Source organism: Chiloscyllium plagiosum, unplaced genomic scaffold, assembly GCF_037043375.1.
Source record: "Chiloscyllium plagiosum isolate Xiang-an unplaced genomic scaffold, Cpla_swu_hap1 HiC_scaffold_16, whole genome shotgun sequence".
Classification (NCBI taxonomy): Eukaryota; Metazoa; Chordata; class Chondrichthyes; order Orectolobiformes; family Hemiscylliidae; genus Chiloscyllium; species Chiloscyllium plagiosum.
The window spans coordinates 86,124,333-86,144,441 of record NW_028270154.1 but is presented as its reverse complement, the minus strand read 5'-3'; the positions used below and the strand labels follow the sequence as shown (position 1 = coordinate 86,144,441).

At 45.2% G+C, this 20,109-nt stretch overlaps 1 protein-coding gene across 2 annotated transcripts in view; it reads left to right on the top strand.

The window, feature by feature from the left end:
- The window catches only part of LOC122556810 (slit homolog 3 protein-like), a 685,608-nt gene that overhangs the window by 521,951 nt on the left and 143,548 nt on the right, over positions 1-20,109 (top strand). For both annotated transcript variants that reach the window (XM_043704014.2, XM_043704015.2), the window contains 3 exons: positions 1,518-1,589; positions 10,943-11,014; positions 15,293-15,436. In XM_043704014.2, the coding sequence (XP_043559949.2) occupies positions 1,518-1,589; positions 10,943-11,014; positions 15,293-15,436 (288 nt within the window). The remainder of the gene's footprint in view (positions 1-1,517; positions 1,590-10,942; positions 11,015-15,292; positions 15,437-20,109) is intronic.

Here is a 20,109-nt window from a genome sequence, read left to right as displayed (position 1 = left end):
GCTACAACACCTCAGTCCTGCATTCGGTCAAAGGATATTTTGATGTCAATGAGAGTCGCTCTCAGTTCACTCCTGACGTGTAACGTTTTTGTCCATGTTTGCACCAAGGTCATAATGAGGTCTGATGTCAAGTGTTCCTGAAGGAATCCGTATTGAGCTTTGGTGAACAGATTGGTGTAGCACTGTTCATGGCCCTGTCCGCTGATTTTGGTGGACAGATCACAGAAAGCCACGGTATCTTTACGACAGCCAAATGTCACCATGCATTTGTTGCTCGAGTATAAAAGATTCCCATCTGATTTTGTGTTCATTCAGACAGCATTAAACAGGCAGTTATCCCGTCACTCCATTAATCAGGCTATGTATTAGAACAGTAATCTAAATAAGCATAAAGCCAGACAATAAACATAATTCTGTAATGTCACATGAGTGCACAGTTAGTTGTTAAGAAACCTCCAGACATGTGACTCAGTTTGAACCTACTTTTCGGTGATCTGTGTTCTGTGGGTTGACATGTGGAAAACCACAACCACACTACCTTCCATTGGGACGGCACAGTGGTTAGCACTGCTGCCTCACAGCGCCAGGGACCCAGGTTCAATTCCTGCCTCGGGTGATTGTGGGAGTTTGCATGTTCTCTGCTTGGGTTCCTCCCACAATCTAAAGATGCGCAGGTTAAGCAGATTGGCTGTGTTCAATTGCCAATAGTGAACAGGGATGTGCACTCCGGGTGGGCTGTCCATGGGAAATGCAGTGTTACAGGGACATGATGGTCTGGGTGGAATGCTGTTTCAGGCGTCAGTGTGGACTCGATGGGCCAAATGGCCTACTTCCACACTGTAGGGATTCTATTTTCATTGCTTTGCTGAAAGAAGACTGATGAAATAGTACTTAGCCAGATCAGATTCAACGTGCACGTTGTGGTTCAGCTATAGGCAGACAATTACCTGGTCATTCCCACTGCCCTGAAATTTAATTGGACCAGTTATAACTGAGTGAGGTACTGGGCCATTGGAGAGGACCGTTAACAACTCAGTGCAATGTCGGTGCCACACGTTGCCTGAAGACAGTGGGATTCCCTTCCTAACAGTCATCAATCAGTAGCGTCCATAAAAACAGTGCTGGCTACCATATGGTCACTTTTATTGATCAACTGAATTTAAGATCTCCATCCACGGCAGGAATTGAACTCACATTCTCAAGGTTAATAATCCATTGCATATTCCTAATGCCACGGCACTGGTTGTACATTCTTTATTCATTTGGCTTCGTTACTTTCTTAAGTTCCACCCTCTCCACTAATCTTATTAAATGTAATTGTTTAAGGAGATATACCGTGGGACTCAATATTTATGAAGCTCCTACTGACTAATTTGAATATCTTTTGGCGTGAAATGAGTTCAACTTGAGTGGTGAGGTAAGATGGCGGTCACTAGAAGATTGCCATTTTCAAGCCATGCATTTTTTAAAAGATCAATTAAAATTCTCTCCCTATGGTATTTTTCTCTGCCCTACAGAGACCTGAGTAAGAATCAAATCTCAGAGATTGCAGCAGATGCATTCCAAGGACTGCGGTCGCTCACCTCACTGTAAGTCTCAAGTGTCATTGGGAAGATTTTTTGTTTTGTTGTGGTCAGGTTGGAACGTACTCCGGGTGGATTTTCTGTCTTGTGACTGAAACTCAAACTGAAGAGCTGATGGCTCCTGCCCCAATTGTCTTTGTGTTCTGTATTTCGTTCTCTCTCTCTCTCTCTTTTGTTTCCTTTTTTTCCGTTCCTCTGTGACCTTCAGATTTAATAATTCTAATACTTCCCTCACTGACCTCCTCCGAATCATGTGTCCTTCCTTGCACCAATGATGTGGAGATGCCGGTGTTGGACTGGGGGTGGAAAAAGTTAAAAGTCACACACTCCAGGTTAAAGTCCAACAGGTTTATTTGGAGGTGCAAGCCTTCGGAGCGCTGCTGCCTGATGAAGTTACCCTGGTATTGTGTGGTTTTTAATTTTGTCCTTGCAGCAAGTGCTCTTCGTTAATAATTCCCTGTGCTCATGGGGTCATATTGGCTCCTGCTCAAGCAATGTCTCAATTTTGACACTTCCTTCTGCGAGTTTGCCCTTCACTTTCTCGATAGTCCAGTGTTACAGATCCCAAAATATCTGCACTCCTCCAATCCAGACCCCTTGAGGCTACCTGAATCTGGCAATTTATTGTATTTAATGCGCATATATCTAGGGGACTGGTTTAGAAGGATGCAGACACTATGTTGCAGTTATACAAAACCCTGGTTAGACCACACTGTGAGAAGATCAGGCCACCACACCTCAGGAATGAAATCTTGGCCTTGAAGGGAGTACAACAATGGTTTTACAAGAATGATACCTAGATTTCAGGAGTTAAGTTATAAAGGAGGGATTACACAAATTTCTGAGGAAGGGTCAGCAGACCCGAAACGTTAACTTTTTGATTTGTCTTTGCAGATGCCGCAAGACCTGCTGAGCTCTTCCAGCCACTTCTGTTTTTGTAACACAAATTGTGCCTGTTTTCTCTTGTGTTGTTTTGCGTGCTACACAGGCAGATTATACCATATAAAGTGCATCAGGACAGAATATAGTGTTACAGCCACAGAGAAGGTGCAGAGAGAGAGAGATCAGAATTAGCATTTGAGAGGTCCATTCTGCAGTCTGATATCAGCGGGGAAGAAGCTGTCCTTGAATCTGTTTGTACGTGTTTTCAAACTTCTTTATCTTCTGGAAGGGAGTATATCCAGGGTGGGAGGGCTCTTTAATTATATGTTTGCTTTCCAAGGCACTGGGAAGTATAGGTGGAGTCAATGGATGGAAGTCGAAAAGTGTGGCACTGGAAAAGCACAGCAGGTCAGGCAAGATCCGAGGAGCAGGAGAATAGACATTTTGGTCATAAGCCCTTCATCAGGAATGGATGGAAGACTGGTTTGTGTGATGGACTGGGCTGTGTTCATGACGCTTTGTAGTTTCCTACGGTCTTGGGGAGAGCAGTTGACGTACCATATTGTGAAGCATCCATACATGTGAAGATCATGCACAGACTGGGTGAATGCTGACCACCACTCAGCCCACATTGACCTCTCTGTCCTCAGCCTGCTCAAGTGAAGCTTATTGTAAACTTGAAGAACAACATTTCATCTTTTTGACTGACCACTTCACAGTCTGCCAGATTTAACATTGCTCAAACGTTTTCGATTGTGACCTCTCTGTCCTCATTTTATTTCTCTTGACTGGTTTGGTTCCTTTTTCACTTTTGGAAAGCTATTCAGAATCCAGCCAGTCCTACTTCCCATACCATAGCTTTTGTTTATTTACACGACCTGTCGCCACCCCCTGCCATATGGGATTCCTTTAGTATTTCATTTCTCCTTCCCTAGCTCTATTTTATCACAAGCCTCCTCTCCCAACACCTTTTCACGCGCTCAAAACCACTCATGGGGATGGCACGCTGGTGAGCACTGCTGCCTCAGAGTTCCAGTGACCCAGGTTCAATCCTAGCCTCGAGCAACTGTCTGTGTGGAGTTTGCACGTTCTCCCCGTGGCTTTCCTCTGGTGCTCCAGTTTCCTCCCACAGTCCAAAGATGAACAGATTAGGGTGAATTGGCCATGCCAAATTGCCCTGTAGTGTCCAGGGATGTGGATTAGCCATGGGAAATGCAGGGTCACAGGGATAGAGTGGGTCTGGGTGGGATGCTCTTCAGAGGATCTGTATGGTCTCAATTGGCTGAACGGCCAGCTTCCACATTGTAAGGATTCTATCGTTCTAATTTGTCCCAGTTCAAATGAAAGGTAACAGACCTGGAATGTCAACTGTTGTTCCTCTCTCCACAGATGCTGCCTGATTGAGAAAGTCTGGAGTTTGAAACTCTTGTTTCAGGTTTCCAGCATTTGTGTTTTTCTCAAGCATTTAGTTGCCCGATGGTTGGCGAAAGTGCCTTTTAAAGTGCCTAAAATCCTCTGTAAACTGCCTTGCTTAATCTGTCTTTCTCCCCTCATGAGAGACTTCCTTAAACTCAATCCCTTTGACTAAAGATTTGGTCATCTGTCCTCATATTCCCGTACGTGGCTTAGTGTTCAATTCTGAGTTATAATAAAAACTGAAAGAACCACGGATGCTGTAAATCAGAAACAAAAACAAATTGCTGGAAAAGCTCAGCAGGTCTGGCAGCATCTGTGGCGAGTTAATGTTTCAGGTTAAGTGATCCTTCCTCAGGACTGTGATGTGACTGTGGAAATGGGTTTGAGCAAATGTTGGTCAAACACCTGGAGCAACAGTGGTATTAATGACAATGGACAACAACAAAGATTGGAACAGAAATCCAGTTCTGAGGGAGGGTCATTCGACCCGAGACTTTCTCTCCAAAGATGCTGCCAGACCTACTGAGATTCTCCAGCAATTTGTTTTTGATTTACAATACTCCTGTGCAGAGGTCTGTTTTGTGATTTGAAACTTACTATAAAAATAGAAGTTGTCTTAAGAACAATTTTGATTGCACACGGTTTTGTGACAAAACTGAGTGTGTTCAATTGGATTATTGGTTTCAAGTAATCCATAAAATTGATATTAAAAATTATAGAGATCACATAGACTAGTATGAATCCAGTTTCCTCTCAATTCCAGTCTCAGTAAGTTCTTCTAGACAGCACCCTGAGTTATGTCTTTTCAAAAAGGATGAGGGCAAAATTTAAAAGTATGACGATGATTAGATTAGATTATAGTGTGGAAACAGGCCCTTCGGCCCAACAAGTCCACACCGACCCGCCGAAGCAAAACCCACCCATACCCCTACATTTACCCCTTACCTAACACTACGGGCAATTTATTATGGCCAATTCACCTGACCCTGCACATCTTTGGATGGTGGGAGGAAACCGGAGCACCCGGAGGAAACCCACGCAGACACGGGGAGAACGTGCAAACTCCACACAGTCAGTCGTCTTAGGCGGGAATTGAACCCGGGTCTCTGGTGCTGTGAGGCAGCAGTGCTAACCACTGTGCCACATGATCTCGCCCATGGATTGAAGATCTGGCCTTGCATTGCTTATTTCAGTTGCTTGGCTCTACACGGAAAGAATGACAGCATTTCCTTTGAGATGGATAGTCTACCGAGACCCCAAATGGTTAAGCTGGCGAAGTGCTGAGTTTGCATTTAACGTAGCAGGACTCTGGTTTCTAAATGAATGGATTAGCTAAAGTGGTGTGAAGTTAGAGTGAGGGGGAAAAAAAACTAAATACAGCCAAAACTATTTACATGCGTGACACAGGCGAAAATTCTGATGGTATGCCTCAAAGTGTTTGTGGCATGAAAACGAATCTGGCTAATCCAATCAAACTCATTTTATGTCTCAAACCAAAATCTGGCTGTGACATAAAAGGTCAGCGTTACCTCTGCTGCATTGTGGCGCAAGTTATTATGTTTTGGAATCTGTCTCTTGCGGTATGATGTGGAGGTGCCGCTGTTGGACTGGAGTGGACTAAAGATCAGGAGTCACACAATGCCAGGTTACAGTCCAACAGGTTTATTTGAAGTCACAAGCTTTCGGAGCACTGCCCCTTTGTCAGCTTCACCTTCTTACAGGCTGCTGCCCCCTGTTGAACACCCTGATCACCTCAATGTTTTTTGATCCCCTTTTCACTCCTCATCACTCAGTTTCTGTGTGGTCCCACTACCCCCTCCAACCAACTCTCCCCACATACACTTCATGCTAAATCCTTCTCTCTGTTTTTCCATCAAAGTAACAGCAGCATGAACTGGTGGAACACCCCTGGGCTGAAACCTGGTCAAAATAGGCATCACCTTGCACAATACAGCCACTTGCATTAATAGAAGTTTGTTCCTCATTCCAATAATAATAATAGATTCTGCTCTTACCTTGCAGCTATCTGTGGAGACTTGCTTCCCAGTTTATATGCTGAACCACTTGCTTTGTGAAAACAGCTGCCAAGCAAGTAAAAAGCTGTTAAACTCTCTAACCTGTGCCCGATTTCCAGAATCACAGCTAACTGACAGTATTTCCAAGGAGTCAGCTTTCTCTGTTCTTCCAACATGTGAATGTTTACATTCCCAGCCAACTGAGCAAAACATTGATCACCAGCAAGTGAACAGATTGGTACAGTGCCCAGGTGGGCAGAGTGGGGAGTACGGTAGATCAGAGAGTGTTCTGTAGAATAGACAACAGAGGATGTCTGTGGAGGAAATCATACACAGTACAGTAGGGCGTTATAGAACAAACAGTGTAATATTCAGGAGAGCTGTTTTGAATGAACAGCACATTGTACAGGAGAGACATATAGCATGAAGTGCAAATACAAATAAGTCTTCTACACATTGCACAGTGTTGCACACTGGGAGGTGCAGAAATGCTGAAACTGTAGAGCATTGGGCTGGGACATGGTGGGACTGTAGACCATTGGGCTGGGATATGCTGAGACCTTAGAGCATTGGACTGGGATGTGCTGAGACTGTAGGCCATTGGGCTGGGATATGCTGAGACCTTAGAGCATTGGACTGGGATGTGCTGAGACTGTAGACCATTGGACTGGGATGTGTTGAGACTGTAGACCATTGGACTGGGATGTGTTGAGACTGTAGAGCATTGGGCTGGGATGTGTTGAGACTGTAGAGCATTGGGCTGGGATGTGTTGAGACTGTAGACCATTGGACTGGGATGTGCTGAGACTATAGAGCATTGGACTGGGACATGGTGGGACTGTAGACCATTGGACTGGGAAGTGCTGAGACTGTAGAGCATTGGACTGGGATGTGCTGAGACCTTAGAGCATTGGACTGGGATGTGCTGAGACTGTAGACCATTGGACTGGGATGTGCTGAGACTGTAGACCATTGGACTGGGATGTGCTGAGACCTTAGAGCATTGGACTGGGATGTGCTGAGACTGTAGACCATTGGACTGGGATGTGCTGAGACTGTAGAGCATTGGACTGGGATGTGCTGAGACCTTAGAGCATTGGACTGGGATGTGCTGAGACTGTAGACCATTGGACTGGGATGTGTTGAGAATGTAGACCATTGGGCTGGGATGTGCAGAGAATGCTGACCATTGGACTGGGATGTGCTGAGACTGTAGAGCATTGGGCTGGGATGTGCTGAGAATGTAGACCATTGGGCTGGGATGTGCTGAGAATGTAGACCATTGGGCTGGGATGTGCTGAGACTGTAGAGAATTGGACTGGGATGTGCAGAGAATGCTGACCATCGGGCTGGGATGTGCTGAGACTGTAGACCATTGGACTGGGATGTGTTGAGACTGTAGACCATTGGACTGGGTTGTGCTGAGACTGTAGACCATTGGGCTGGGATGTGCTGAGACTGTAGACCATTGGACTGGGATGTGCTGACACTGTCGAACATTGGGCTGGGATGTGCTGAGACTGTAGACCATTGGGCTGGGATGTGCTGAGACTGTAGACCATTGGGCTGGGATGTCCTGAGACTGTAGACCGTTGGGCTGGGATGTCCTGAGACTGTAGACCATTGGACTGGGCTGTGCTGACACTGTCGAACATTGGGCTGGGATGTGCAGAGAATGTAGACCATTGGGCTGGGATGTGCAGAGAATGTAGACCATTGGGCTGGGATGTGCTGAGAATGCTGACCATTGGACTGGGATGTGCTGAGAATGCTGACCATTGGACTGGGATGTGCTGAGAATGCAGACCATTGGGCTGGGATGTGCTGAGAATGCTGACCATTGGACTGGGATGTGCTGAGAATGCAGACCATTGGGCTGGGATGTGCTGAGAATGCTGACCATTGGACTGGGATGTGATGAGAATGCAGACCATTGGGCTGGGATGTGCTGAGAATGCTGACCATTGGGCTGGGATGTGCGGAGACTGTAGACCATTGGGCTGGGATGTGCTGAGACTGTAGACCATTGGGCTGGGATGTGCTGAGTCTGTAGACCATTGGGCTGGGAAGTGCTGAGACTATAGAGCATTGGGCTGGATGTGATGAGAATGCTGACCATTGGGCTGGGATGTGCTGAGACTGTAGACCATTGGACTGGGATGTGCTGAGACTGTAGACCATTGGGCTGGGATGTGCTGAGACTGTAGACCATTGGGCTGGGATGTGCTGAGACTGTAGACCATTGGGCTGGGATGTGCTGAGACTGTAGACCATTGGGCTGGGATGTGCTGAGACTGTAGACCATTGGGCTTGGGTGTGGTGAGACTGTAGACCTTTGGGCTGGGATGTGCTGAGACTGTAGACCATTGGGCTGGGATGTGCTGAGTCTATAGACCATTGGGCTGGGGCGTGGTGAGACTGTAGACCATTGGACTGAGACATTATGCAACAGTAGAACATTGGATGAGGATGTGATGAAACTGTACAGCATTGGACTGCGATCTGTTGAGACTTAACATGTTACTCAGAGTGGAAGGTTAGTTCGGAACCTTGCTGTGTAATCTCTGGAGTTGCTAACGTGCCGTGTATCAGCTATTCTCATATCACAGTTCCAGTTTAAACTGATATCCTTTGCAGCTCATGGTAAAGTCTTTCTAACCAGTGAATCAGTGTTTGGTCTGTGATCTGCTGACCAGCTTGTGTATGACATTTAGCCTGAGTTGCATTTTCTATTGGAGCCGACGACGTACAGAAGTGGCACAGTTGCTAATATCCCTCCCTCTGATCTTGAAGTTTTGAGTTCAAGTCCCCCAAAAAATGGATCAGGAAGGTGGGTTTAGATGGGTTGAGTATCAACATACAAATCTTCCCAACACGAACAACAGCAGGTAGTAAGACTCGTGGTCAGCCTGTTGCCATAGCAACCCAGGCTTGCTGAGTGAACAGTGACACCTCTCCATCTATCACAGACATATTTTCATGCAGCATATGGAATTAAAATCTTAACTAGCGGTGAAAAATCTGAACTGACACGGAGTTAGCAGAGCAGCTCCTATCACTGCTGTTCACTTAAATGGGAAAAATAACCTGCCAAATTACCTGCTAGTCATTAACCTTCTAATGGAGATATCGTACAGTGTAGAAAATTACAGACCAATCAGCCTGACTCCAAAAAAAATGATGTCTCTCAATCACACGATCCCTCAAGACACCGATTCACTTTACTCTTGCATTTTTCAGTCTCCACTCACTTGCAGCCTTTCCGTTAAGTAGCTGAATCCTATCTGTCTCTGCATCTCTCCTCTTCTCAGTGTGAGGCTTGTATAGCTTAGATCTAAGCCTGTGGCAGACTATTCTCTTGAGATTCTTGAATTATGTCCCTGATGCTTCTATTCCTCAGTATAACCAGCCTCAGGCAATGTTTATAGACCAGATACCCCATCAAGCCCTCAAGTTGATTGCTCACTGCTTCACAGCTTTTGCTGCCCTTGTTTTTCAGATAGTTTCTGTTTCAGCATTGCTACAAATATGGTAATTAAAATGCAATAAATCACTTTGATAACTCCAAAATTGAAATCATCGTTTAATCCAGCTCACTGACCAGGAGTATTAATAATAATTTATTTTACATTTATTTGCATCATTTTACAAGGATGTTGCCTGGACTCAATGAACTGAGTGATAGAGAGATGTTGGACAAGCGAGGGCTTTTTTCTTTAGAGTGTGGGAGACTGAGGGGTGTCCTGATAGAGGTGTATAAATCATGAGAGGCATGGAATGGGTGAATGCACTCAGTCTTTTTCCCCAGGGTTGGGGAATCGAGGACTGGAGGGCATCAGCTTAAGGTTAAAGGGAACCTGAGGGGCAACTTTTTTTACACAGAGGGTGGTACTCACATGGAATGAGCTGCCTGTGGAAGTGGCTGAGGCGGGGACATTAACAACATTTAAAAGGCATTTGGATAAATACATGGATAGGAAATGATTAGAAGGGTATGGCCCAAGTGCAGGGAAATAGGGTTAGCGTGGATGGACATTTTGGTTTGCATAGACCAGTTTGGGCCAATGGGCCTGTCTCTGCGCTGTAGGACTTTGTGACTCTATGTCTGTATTACTTTATTTTTACTTATTATTGATGCATCCCACGCTGGTGACATTGCGACTTTTTAAGTTTCAAAAACAATTTTCTGACAGTGTGTTCCCTGTATCTTGAGTCCAGCTTTGGAAATGGAAAACCAGTGGCCCCTGGTTAAATATGAGTTCTGATTGATTATAATGAACTCTGAAGATGGACATAGTTGTGACTTAGATTTCAGCGTGTCAGCATCAATGGAGCTCTTCCAACTTGAGCCAGGGAGGGTTGCTGCAAGACAGCTTCGCTGGCCTCATGCCTGCAAATTGATTGCACCAAGACATGATGTGATCAGGCCGAAAGCAATCATTGTGGCTTAGTGGTTAACACCTCACAGCGCTAGGGATCCGGGTTCGAGTCCACCCTTGAGCGACTGTCTGTGTGGAATTTACACATTCTCCCCGTGTCTGTGTGGGTTTCCTCTGGAGTTCTCTTCCTTTCACTGACTATAACGCTGAAGTCAAATGGAGACACAGTGGGCAACATGGGGACAAAATGGTTAATACTGCTGCCTCACAGCACCAGGGACCCAGGTTTGATTCCAGCCTCGAGTGACTGTCTGGGTGGAGTTTGCACATTCTCCCCTTGTCTGCGTGGGTTTCCTCCCACAGTCCAAAGATGTGCAGGTTGTTTGAATTGGCTATGCGAAATTGCCCCGTATGACCAGGGATGTACAGACTAGGTGAGTTAGCCACAGGGAATTCAGGGTTACAGGAACAGGGTAGGTAGTAAGTCTGGGTGTGTTGCTTTTCGGAGGGTGAACTTGATGAGCCAAACGGCCTATTTCCACGCTGTGGGGATTCTGTGAACTGTGTAATCCATAATTTTGGTGTCTAGTCAGGAATGATCATGAAGCTCAGTTCTGAGGTGAAGTCTCGAAACCTAACAGCGATGTCTTCTTCCTTGTGTTTTTAGTGTCCTCTATGGAAACAAGATTACTGAAATCCCCAAGGGTCTGTTTGATGGGCTGATATCGATTCAGCTGCTGTGAGTAGCAATCCATTCATAAAATTAAAATGACCTACAGCAGTCAGTGTAATGTCAGGGTTACTGAAAATGGCTGCACGTTCAAAATGATTTATTTAATCAAAATTGTTATGATCCTTTTAAAATGCAGCTGTCCAAGTTATGGCTCCAGATTAGCCCTGCAGTTGGAACAAACAGTATAATTTGACTCCATCTGAGTCATATGAAAGGAATAAAATTTAATATATTCTGGACTGAAACTTCTTAAATGACATAAAAAATCAAAATGCATTGTTGTCAAATAGTCTGATTGAAGATCTGAAAACAAATGAAGCTTATGTTTGGTTTTTTTATAACACACATCCTTTTAACGGAAGATTTGTCTCTCACATACAAATCGAAAGTTGTGATTGAGCAAGAATTTGAGGCACATGAAAGTGGAAGGCAGTCTGAGGTGGCACTATTGATGGGAGTATTTCTTAAAATGAGGTGACGCTTGAGTACGTGTAATTACAGGGGGACAAACTCCAGATCATCGTCACCCCCTGTACAGAGGCATGTGAGAGCCTGGGTCTCACCCTGACCATCCAGGAGACAGAGGTCATTCACCACCGTGGCCTGGCATTGTGGAGCGAGCCCCGGAACATCAAGGTCCACAGGGAGGCCTTACAGCACGTTGACCATTTCCAATCCCTCAAGAGTGTCCTGTCAGCCAAAGCAGCTATTGATGAAGAGATTCAGCACTGCCCCCGGTGTGCTAGTGCAGTCTTCAGCGGCCTGAGGGAAAGGGCGTTTGAGGACAGCATCAAATCCGACACCAAGCTCATGGTATATAGGAGCTGTGGTGGTTCCCACCCTCCTATGTGGCTCTGAGATGTGAACTGCCTACAGCAGGGACCTCAAGCTACTGGAGCAGTCCCACCAATGCTGCCTGGGCAATATCCTGCCAATCCGCTGGGAACTCAGACACACCAACACTGGTGTGCTCGATCAGGCCAACACCTCCAGCATTGAGGCACTGAGACCCATCTTGATTGGCTGCGATGGGCTGGGCATGTCATCCCCATGACCAACATGAGACCCCCCCAAGGGGTCTCCTCCCAGCTCTGAAATGGCAGGTCAGCCCCAGGTGGGAGAGAGAAAGTGCTTCAGCGATACCCAGAAGGCCTCACTGGGAAAGTGCAGCATTCCCACCGACACTTGGGAGTCACCAGCCCCAGACCATCCAAAGTGGAGGAGGAGTATCCAGTAAGATGTGGAGCCCCTCGACACTTGCCGTCGGGAGAAAGCGGAAACTAGAGGGAAACAGCGACAGGAACGCACTGCCACACCAACACCCCACCCACCCCCTTCCCATGGCCAACCCCCAAGTGTAACAGAGCCTGCAGTAGCCGCACTAGTCTGTACAGCCACCTACAGACTCACCCTGAGAGTGGGAGAGAGTCATCATTGTCTCTGAGGGACGATGATGGTGGTTTCTCAAAAATGTTTAGCCAAATCTACTCGGTAAACGTTAAAAATGTGTATAGATCAGTTTGGTGACAGATCCAAGAGCAAGTGGGGCAAACCTTACTGGGAGGGAGAGAATTGAGACTTGGAGGCCGTGTGCTGCCTATTATAATGCTATATCCACAGGCAATGTCAACAAAATGTTCTGAGCAGGGGGTCATCCATGATCAAAACTGGAGAGCTATGAGTGGTTCAGGAAGCTTCTCGGGTAAAAGCTTATTGAATTGTGAACGGTTAATATTGAATTGCATAAGAATGTATTGCACAGATCCAGGCTCTCAGACTATGTTGAGGTTTATTCTCCATGTCAGCATCCACCCTCACTACTTCATGTAACCCTATTAGGACATTCTTCTGTCCCTATCTGACTTATACACCGTCCCTTTTAGAGAAAGAAAAATTGAAGCAGAGACAATTCAAAGTTTATGCAATCAATCAACATTCTAAATTGTGCATCAAAAAGTTGGCAAATTTTATTTGATTAGATTAGATTCCCTACAGTGTGATAACAGGCCCTTCGGCCCAACAAGTCCACACTGACCCTCTGAAGAGTAACCCACCCAGACCCATTTCCCTCTGACTAATGCATTTAACACTCTGGGCAATTTAGCATGGCCAATTCACCTGACCTGCACATCTTTGGACTTTGGGAGTAAACCAGAGCACCAAGAAGAAACCCACACAGACACAGGGAGAACATGCAAACTCCCCACAGTCAGTCACCCGAGGCTGGAATCAAACCTGGAACCCTAGTGCTGTGAGGCAGCAGTGCTAACCATTGAGCCACCATGCCACCCCCTTATTTATCCTGCAAAACTAATATTTCACCCCAGTGCATTCAGGGCAAAGCCATCTGGGGATAGAGGTCATGTGATTTCCATTAAAAACTAAAATCAAGTATTTTCAATCCAGCAAAGATGTTTCTGTAGAGAAGCTTCAACTTGTGAATAAAAAGTTCTTCATTCCTGTCATTAAATGTGGAGAAGTAATATCATTTACATTCCTCAAATTGTTGGTGGAATCTAGAGTTTTGCGAAAGTGATCTCCACCAGCTTTTGAATCTGCAAGAGAGCCAATGCAAAGCAACATGAGTGTTCATAAACAGCAACAAACTCCTCCTGAACCAGCAGAACCTTCAGTCCTTGTTGAAGACCTCGTTTGGCTTGAATTTGAGAAGTATGGATGTTGTGCAAACCAATTAGATGCGTTTTGGTGGTGGCGGGGGTTGGGGGGGGGGTGGGGGAGAAATAAGCTTCAAACTAACACCTTGATACTTGAGAGGAGGAGTGAATTGGGTCTGTTGCAATGTCATCCAACAAATCTTAATTTGGCACCAGGATGAGTGAACTGCCTGAGGGGGAGAACTTGAATTTCATTCATAAATTAGTCAGCTGACTGCAATCCACTTTGAGGTAAAATTGCTACATTTGTCAGCCAACATGGCCATGAATCCCTAGCCTTCCTCTGATAAACTCATTTCTTTTGTTTAATTTTGAAATTTGCGTTTCCTTTCCTGCTTTTGGAGAAGCCTAGCACTTGAGGAACAGGAGCCCATTTGCACTGATTCCTATTCCAGTATAATCTCTGTGCTCTGTGACCTACATTGTCTCCAGGGCAGGCAAAGTTTAAAATTTTTATGCTTGTTTTCAAATCCCTGCATAGTCTCATCACTCCCTATTTTTTTCTGGTCCCCATCTCTCTCAGGTTGCAGACTAGGTGGATTACCTGTGGGAAATGCAAGGTTACACGGATATGGTAGGGGATGGGATGCTCTTCAGAACACTTGATGGGCCAAATGGCCTGCTTCCACACTGTAGGGCTTCTATGATATCCTTGTATCACAAATGTGGGTACCCTATTAATAGCAAAATCATAGTAGAGGATGTCTTTGGCCTCTTACACATACCCAATTTTACTCACTGCACCACTATTGACTGAGTATTTGCCTGGATTCTTAGCTGACAAATACCCTCCCTCACCTGTCTGCCTTTCCCCCATAATTTCCCCCTTAAAGACACTTCATAAAAAACCTCTCTCTGAACAATCACCTGACCTAATATCTCTTTATGCGGCTCAGTGTTGTACTTTGCTAATAATTCTTCTGTGATTCTGTAGCTTGCTATGACACTAAAGGCTCTGCGTAGAGTATACCTCTACAGGTGATTAGCACAGGTCAAACACCGGGCAAAGGTGTGTACTGCACAAGCTGGAGTTATCAGAGTCAAGAGTGCGGTGCTGGGAAAGCACAGCAGGTCAGGCAGCATCCGAGGAGCAGGAAAATCGATGTTTCGGGCAAAAGCCCTTCATCAGGAATGAGGCTGGGAGCCTTGGGGTGGAGAGATAAATGGGAGGGGGAGGGGGTGGGGCTGGGAGCAAGGGAATTGGGAGTGTGATAGGTGGATAGAGGTGAGGGTGAAGGTCATAGGTCAGAGGGGTGGGTAGTGCAGATAGGTGGGAAAGAAGATGGACAGATAGGACAGTTTATGACGACGATGCTGAGCTGGAAGTGAGGTAAGGTGGGGGGGGGAAGAGTCAAACACTTGTTGAGGGCTAATATCTGTAGAGATTCAGCACTGATAGAGCAAATCTCTGTGCAGGTAATTTGAAACTACAGGTGCAGTGTGGTCTGTGTAAAGTTTGTGTACATGTGACTGAACAGTTCAGGTTCAACACTCGTAGATATACTAGTCATTGGTACATGTGATTGGACAGCAGTCTGATACCTGTCTGAGTAACTCCATACTGAAGTGAACAGAATCTAATTGGACCATTTTTCTCCACATTCTTCAGGTTGCTAAATGCCAACAAGATTAACTGTTTGCGTGTGAACACCTTCCAGGACTTGCAGAACCTCAATCTCCTTTCATTGTATGACAACAAGCTCCAGACCATCACGAAGGGGCTGTTTACACCACTCCGTTCCATTCAAACCCTGTATGTATTGTGTTTTATTGGGAACTCCATTACTGTTTTTGGAGACTTTGCTAAAAGAGGAATTCAATTGAGTGCCATTTCTGTTATTATATAAGAGACTCAGTGGAAACCCCAGATGCACTTCCTTTCCTTGGGAAGGTTATAGAAGAGGGGAAATTGAGAAAGTTATAAAGGGTCTTAATGGCAGGATTGGAAACTAGTGGATCAAGAGGAAGTCAGTTTTTAAGTCACTCGATGTCTTGTGGGTTTCTTCAATTCTGCATTAGACTTGGTCAGCTCAGAATAATCAGCAGCATGCAAAGGCAAATGAAACACTTCCTGCTGATCTGCTCCTCACGGTTTTAGCAGGCTGAAGTTCTCATTGCAAGAATCCAGGGCATATGTCAGCATCACAGTGCACTGGCATGTGCCTTTGCAGCTGCATAATCTTTTCTGTTTGTCTTTTCTCCTTCACTCACGTCCCAGTCTGACCGAACAGTGAGAAAGGTGCCAAGTAGCAGAAAGAGATGTAATTTCACATTGTTCTCAGTGCTCACGTTTGAGGTGGGTACTGGCGCATTCTGTGGGGAGGTCAGGTACAGCAGAGGACACAGAGTTGATGTTGGGAAGATGTTTCCACTGGCAGGAGAGACGAGGACCCGATGGCACAGCCTCAGAGCAAAGGGCAGACCCTTTAGAATGTAGACAAGGAGAAACGTCTTTCGTCAGAGAGTGATGAATCATTACCACACAAGGCTGTGGAGGCCAGGTCATTGAATATGTTTAAAACAGAGATAGATAGGTTCCTGATTGCCAACGGGATCAAAGGTTACAGGGAGGAAGCGGGAAAATGAGATTGGAAAACCTATCAGCCATGATCGAATGGCGGAGCAAACTTGATGGGCTGAATGGCCTAATTTCTCATCCTATGGCTTTACACCCGGTTGAGTGAAAAAGGAGAAGGTAAACTTAAGGCTGGCTGTAGTTGTCATGATTTAAAGAACAGCCAAATTTAAAAAAACACATTACATTGCGGTAGTGAAAGTGATTACACTTGGAGAAATCATTAGACAACAATCCAGTCCAAAACATTTTGGAGGAGCCCAGCAAGTAAAGCTGGGAACAATTTCTGTTGGTAATGTGAGCTGTCTGAGTGCCTGACACTCACTGTGTCCCACTGTCCTCACTGTCTGAGTGACTGAAACTCACTGTGTCCCACTGTACTCACTGTCTGAGTGCCTGAAACTCACTGTGTCCCACTGTACTCACTGTCTGAGTGACTCAAACTCACTGTGTCCCACTGTACTCACTGTCTGAGTTCCTGAAACTCACTGTGTCCCAATGTACTCACTGTCTGAGTGACTCAAACTCACTGTGTCCCACTGTACTCACTGTCTGAGTTCCTGAAACTCACTGTGTCCCACTGTACTCACTGTCTGAGTGACTCAAACTCACTGTGTCCCACTGTACTCACTGTCTGAGTGCCTGAAACTCACTGTGTCCCACAGTACTCACTGTCTGAGTGACTCAAACTCACTGTGTCCCACTGTCCTCACTATTGTCTGAATCAAAGGTACTTGTGAAGTTTCTCAGCAGCTAACCCTGTTACTGGTCCAAGATCAGGATACAGACACATCACAACATACTATCGTTGCACTGCGGTGCTGATTTTATTTTCTGACACAGGGTAGATATAGTCTCGACAATTGGCCATCAAAATTATGCCTTGTGTGAAATAGATTTTGAAATAGATGGTTTAATTTACTTGTTGTTTCATCTGTTATCCACAAACTAACTTTCTGGTGATAATCTCTGTGAACTATATCAGCTCTGATTCTAGCCCAAAGGCTAGGATTAGGAACAGGTTATGGAATATGGGCGTAGGTCATTCAGCCCCTTGAATTTCTTCTGCCATTCAATGAGATAATAATTAGCTTGCAACTTTCCTCCATTTAACTATTTAATGTAAATAGTTGTGGTCCCAGCACTGATCCTTATAGTGCTCCACAAATTACATCCTGAAAAGAACCTACTTATAGAGTCATAGAGATGTACAGCATGGAAACAGACCCTTCGATCCAACCAGTCCATGCCGACCAGATATCCCAACCCAATCTAGTCCCACCTGCCAGCACTTGGCCCATATCCCTCTAAGCCCTTCCTATTCATATACCCATCCAGATGCCTTTGAAATGTTGCAATTGTACCAGCCTCCACCACTTCCTCTGGCAGCTCATTCCATACACATACCACCCTCTGAGTGAAAAGGTTGCCCCATAGGTCTCCTTCATATCTTTCCCCTCTCACCCTAAACCTATGCCTTCTCGTTCTGGACTCCCCCATCCCAGGGAAAAGACTTTGTCTATTTATCCTATCCATGCCCCTCATGATTTTATAATCGTCTATAAGGTCACCCCTCAGCCTCCAACGCTCCAGGGAAAACAGCCTTAGCCTATTCAATCTCTCCCTATAGCTCAAACCCTCCAACCCTGGCAACATCATTGTAAGTTTTTTCTGAACCCTTTCAAGTTTCACAACATCTTTTCGATAGGAAGGAGACCAGAATTGCTTGCAATATTCCAACAGTGGACTAACCAATGTCCTGTACAGCCGCAACATGACCTCCCAACTCCTGTATTCAATACTCTGACCTCAGGCGACTGACTGTGTGGAGTTTGCAATTTCTCTCTGTGTCTGCGTGGGTTTCCTCCGGGTGCTCCGGTTTCCTCCCACAGTCCAAAGATGTGCAGGTCAGGTGAATTGGCCATGCTAAATTGCCCGTAGTGTTAGGTATAGGGGTAAATGTAGGTGTATGGGTGGGTTGCGTTTCGGCGGGTCAGTGTGGACTTGTTGGGCCAAAGGGCCTGTTTCCACACTGTAATGTAATCTAATCTAAAAAGGAAAGCATACCAAACGCCTTCTTAACTATCCTATCTACCTGCGACTCTAGGTTGGTAATGTAACCCCAAGTGACCTTGCCGAATAAAAATCTTTCAGTCTCAGTGGGGAAGTTTTAAATTGTGCGCACCTCAGTTTTAGGAAGCACTCAGTCTCATTACGTATTGCCTTCGACTCTGGGAATGCTTGGTTAATCAACACTGAATGGTTTTTGAGTTCATTCACCAGCATTGTGAATATCATCACAATCTTGTTCCTCATACAGCTGCAATGGCTTTATAATCTCTTGGTAAACTCTATTATACAGTATGGTGGGAATCGGCCCTTTCAAATCCCTAGTTTGCTTTCTTCCATTGACTATAAAGCTGAAGTTAAATGGGAACGCAGTGGGTGCCATGGTCGCTCAATGATTAGCACGCTGTCTCACAGCGCCAGGGACCCGGGTTTGATTCCAGCCTCAGGTGACTGTTGGGTGGAGTTTGCACATTCTCCCCATGTCTGTGTGGGTTTCTTCTGGATACTCTAGTTTAAGGTGTACAGATTAGGTGGATTGGCCATGCTGAATTGACCCACAGTATCCAGGGATGTGAAAACTAGGTGGATTTGCTATGGGAAATGCAGGGATAAGGTGGGGATGTGGGTCTGGGTGGGATGCTTTTCGGGATGTTAATATGGACCTGATGAGCTGAATGGCCTGCTTCTGACCTGTAGGCTTTCAATCAGACCAAATTTTAATTCAGAGCATGATTACATAATAATCAGATTTTGTCTGTGACTTATTAGAATGAAAATAAGGTTTGATTAATTTGCAAATCAATTTTTAAAATTCTGATCATAGAAGAGTTTAATTTTTATTTATTACCTGCATACTATCCTCTAACCTCTGATCTCAGTGCAACACTTAAAACCTTTCATGAGTGGAAATTTCCGTTTTATTTTTCAATGACTAGAGCTACAGTAACCCATACCTCTCTCTTATTATTCATTCACGGTATGCACTTGGCACTGGTTAGGCCCAGCAATTTTTGTCCATCAATAATTTCCCAAACAGCAATTAAAATTCAACTCCATCGCTATGGATCTGATGTCATAGGTGGGCCAGACCAGATAAGGATAGCAGATTTCCTCCCATAGAAGACACTGATGAAGCAGATGGGTTTTTCTGACAATCAACAGTGATTATACGGCCACCATTAGACTAGTTTTTTTTTCCAAGGTGAAGTTAGCCAGGCTCCCAAACTCAGTAAGCCTTCCCAACTAACATCCTGAGTTACAGACTGTATTTCTCCTGCTGTTCAGCCAGTTTCCCAAGACGCTTAAATACTTGAACATTTTTTTTAAATATAGAATTAAGTCATAGAGATGCATAGCACGGAAATAGACCCCTACTCGTCCATGCTGACCAGATATCCAAAATTAATCTAGTCCCATTTGTCAATATTTGGCCCATATACCTCTAAACCTTTCCTGTTCATATACCCATCCAGATGCCTTTTAAATGTTGTAATTGTACCAGCCTCCACCACTTCCTTTGGCAGCTCATTCCATACACACACCACCCTCTGTGTGAAAACATTGCCCCTTAGGTCCCTTTTAAATCTTTTCCCTCTCACCTTAAACCTATGCTCTCTAGTTTTGGACTCCCCTGCCCTGGGGAAAAGACCTTGGTTATTTATCCTATCCACGTCCCTCATGATTTCATAAACATCTGTAAGGTCACCTTCCGACACTCCAGGGAAAACAGCCCCAGCCTATTCAAATTCTCCCTATAGCTCAAACCCTCCAACCCTGGCAAC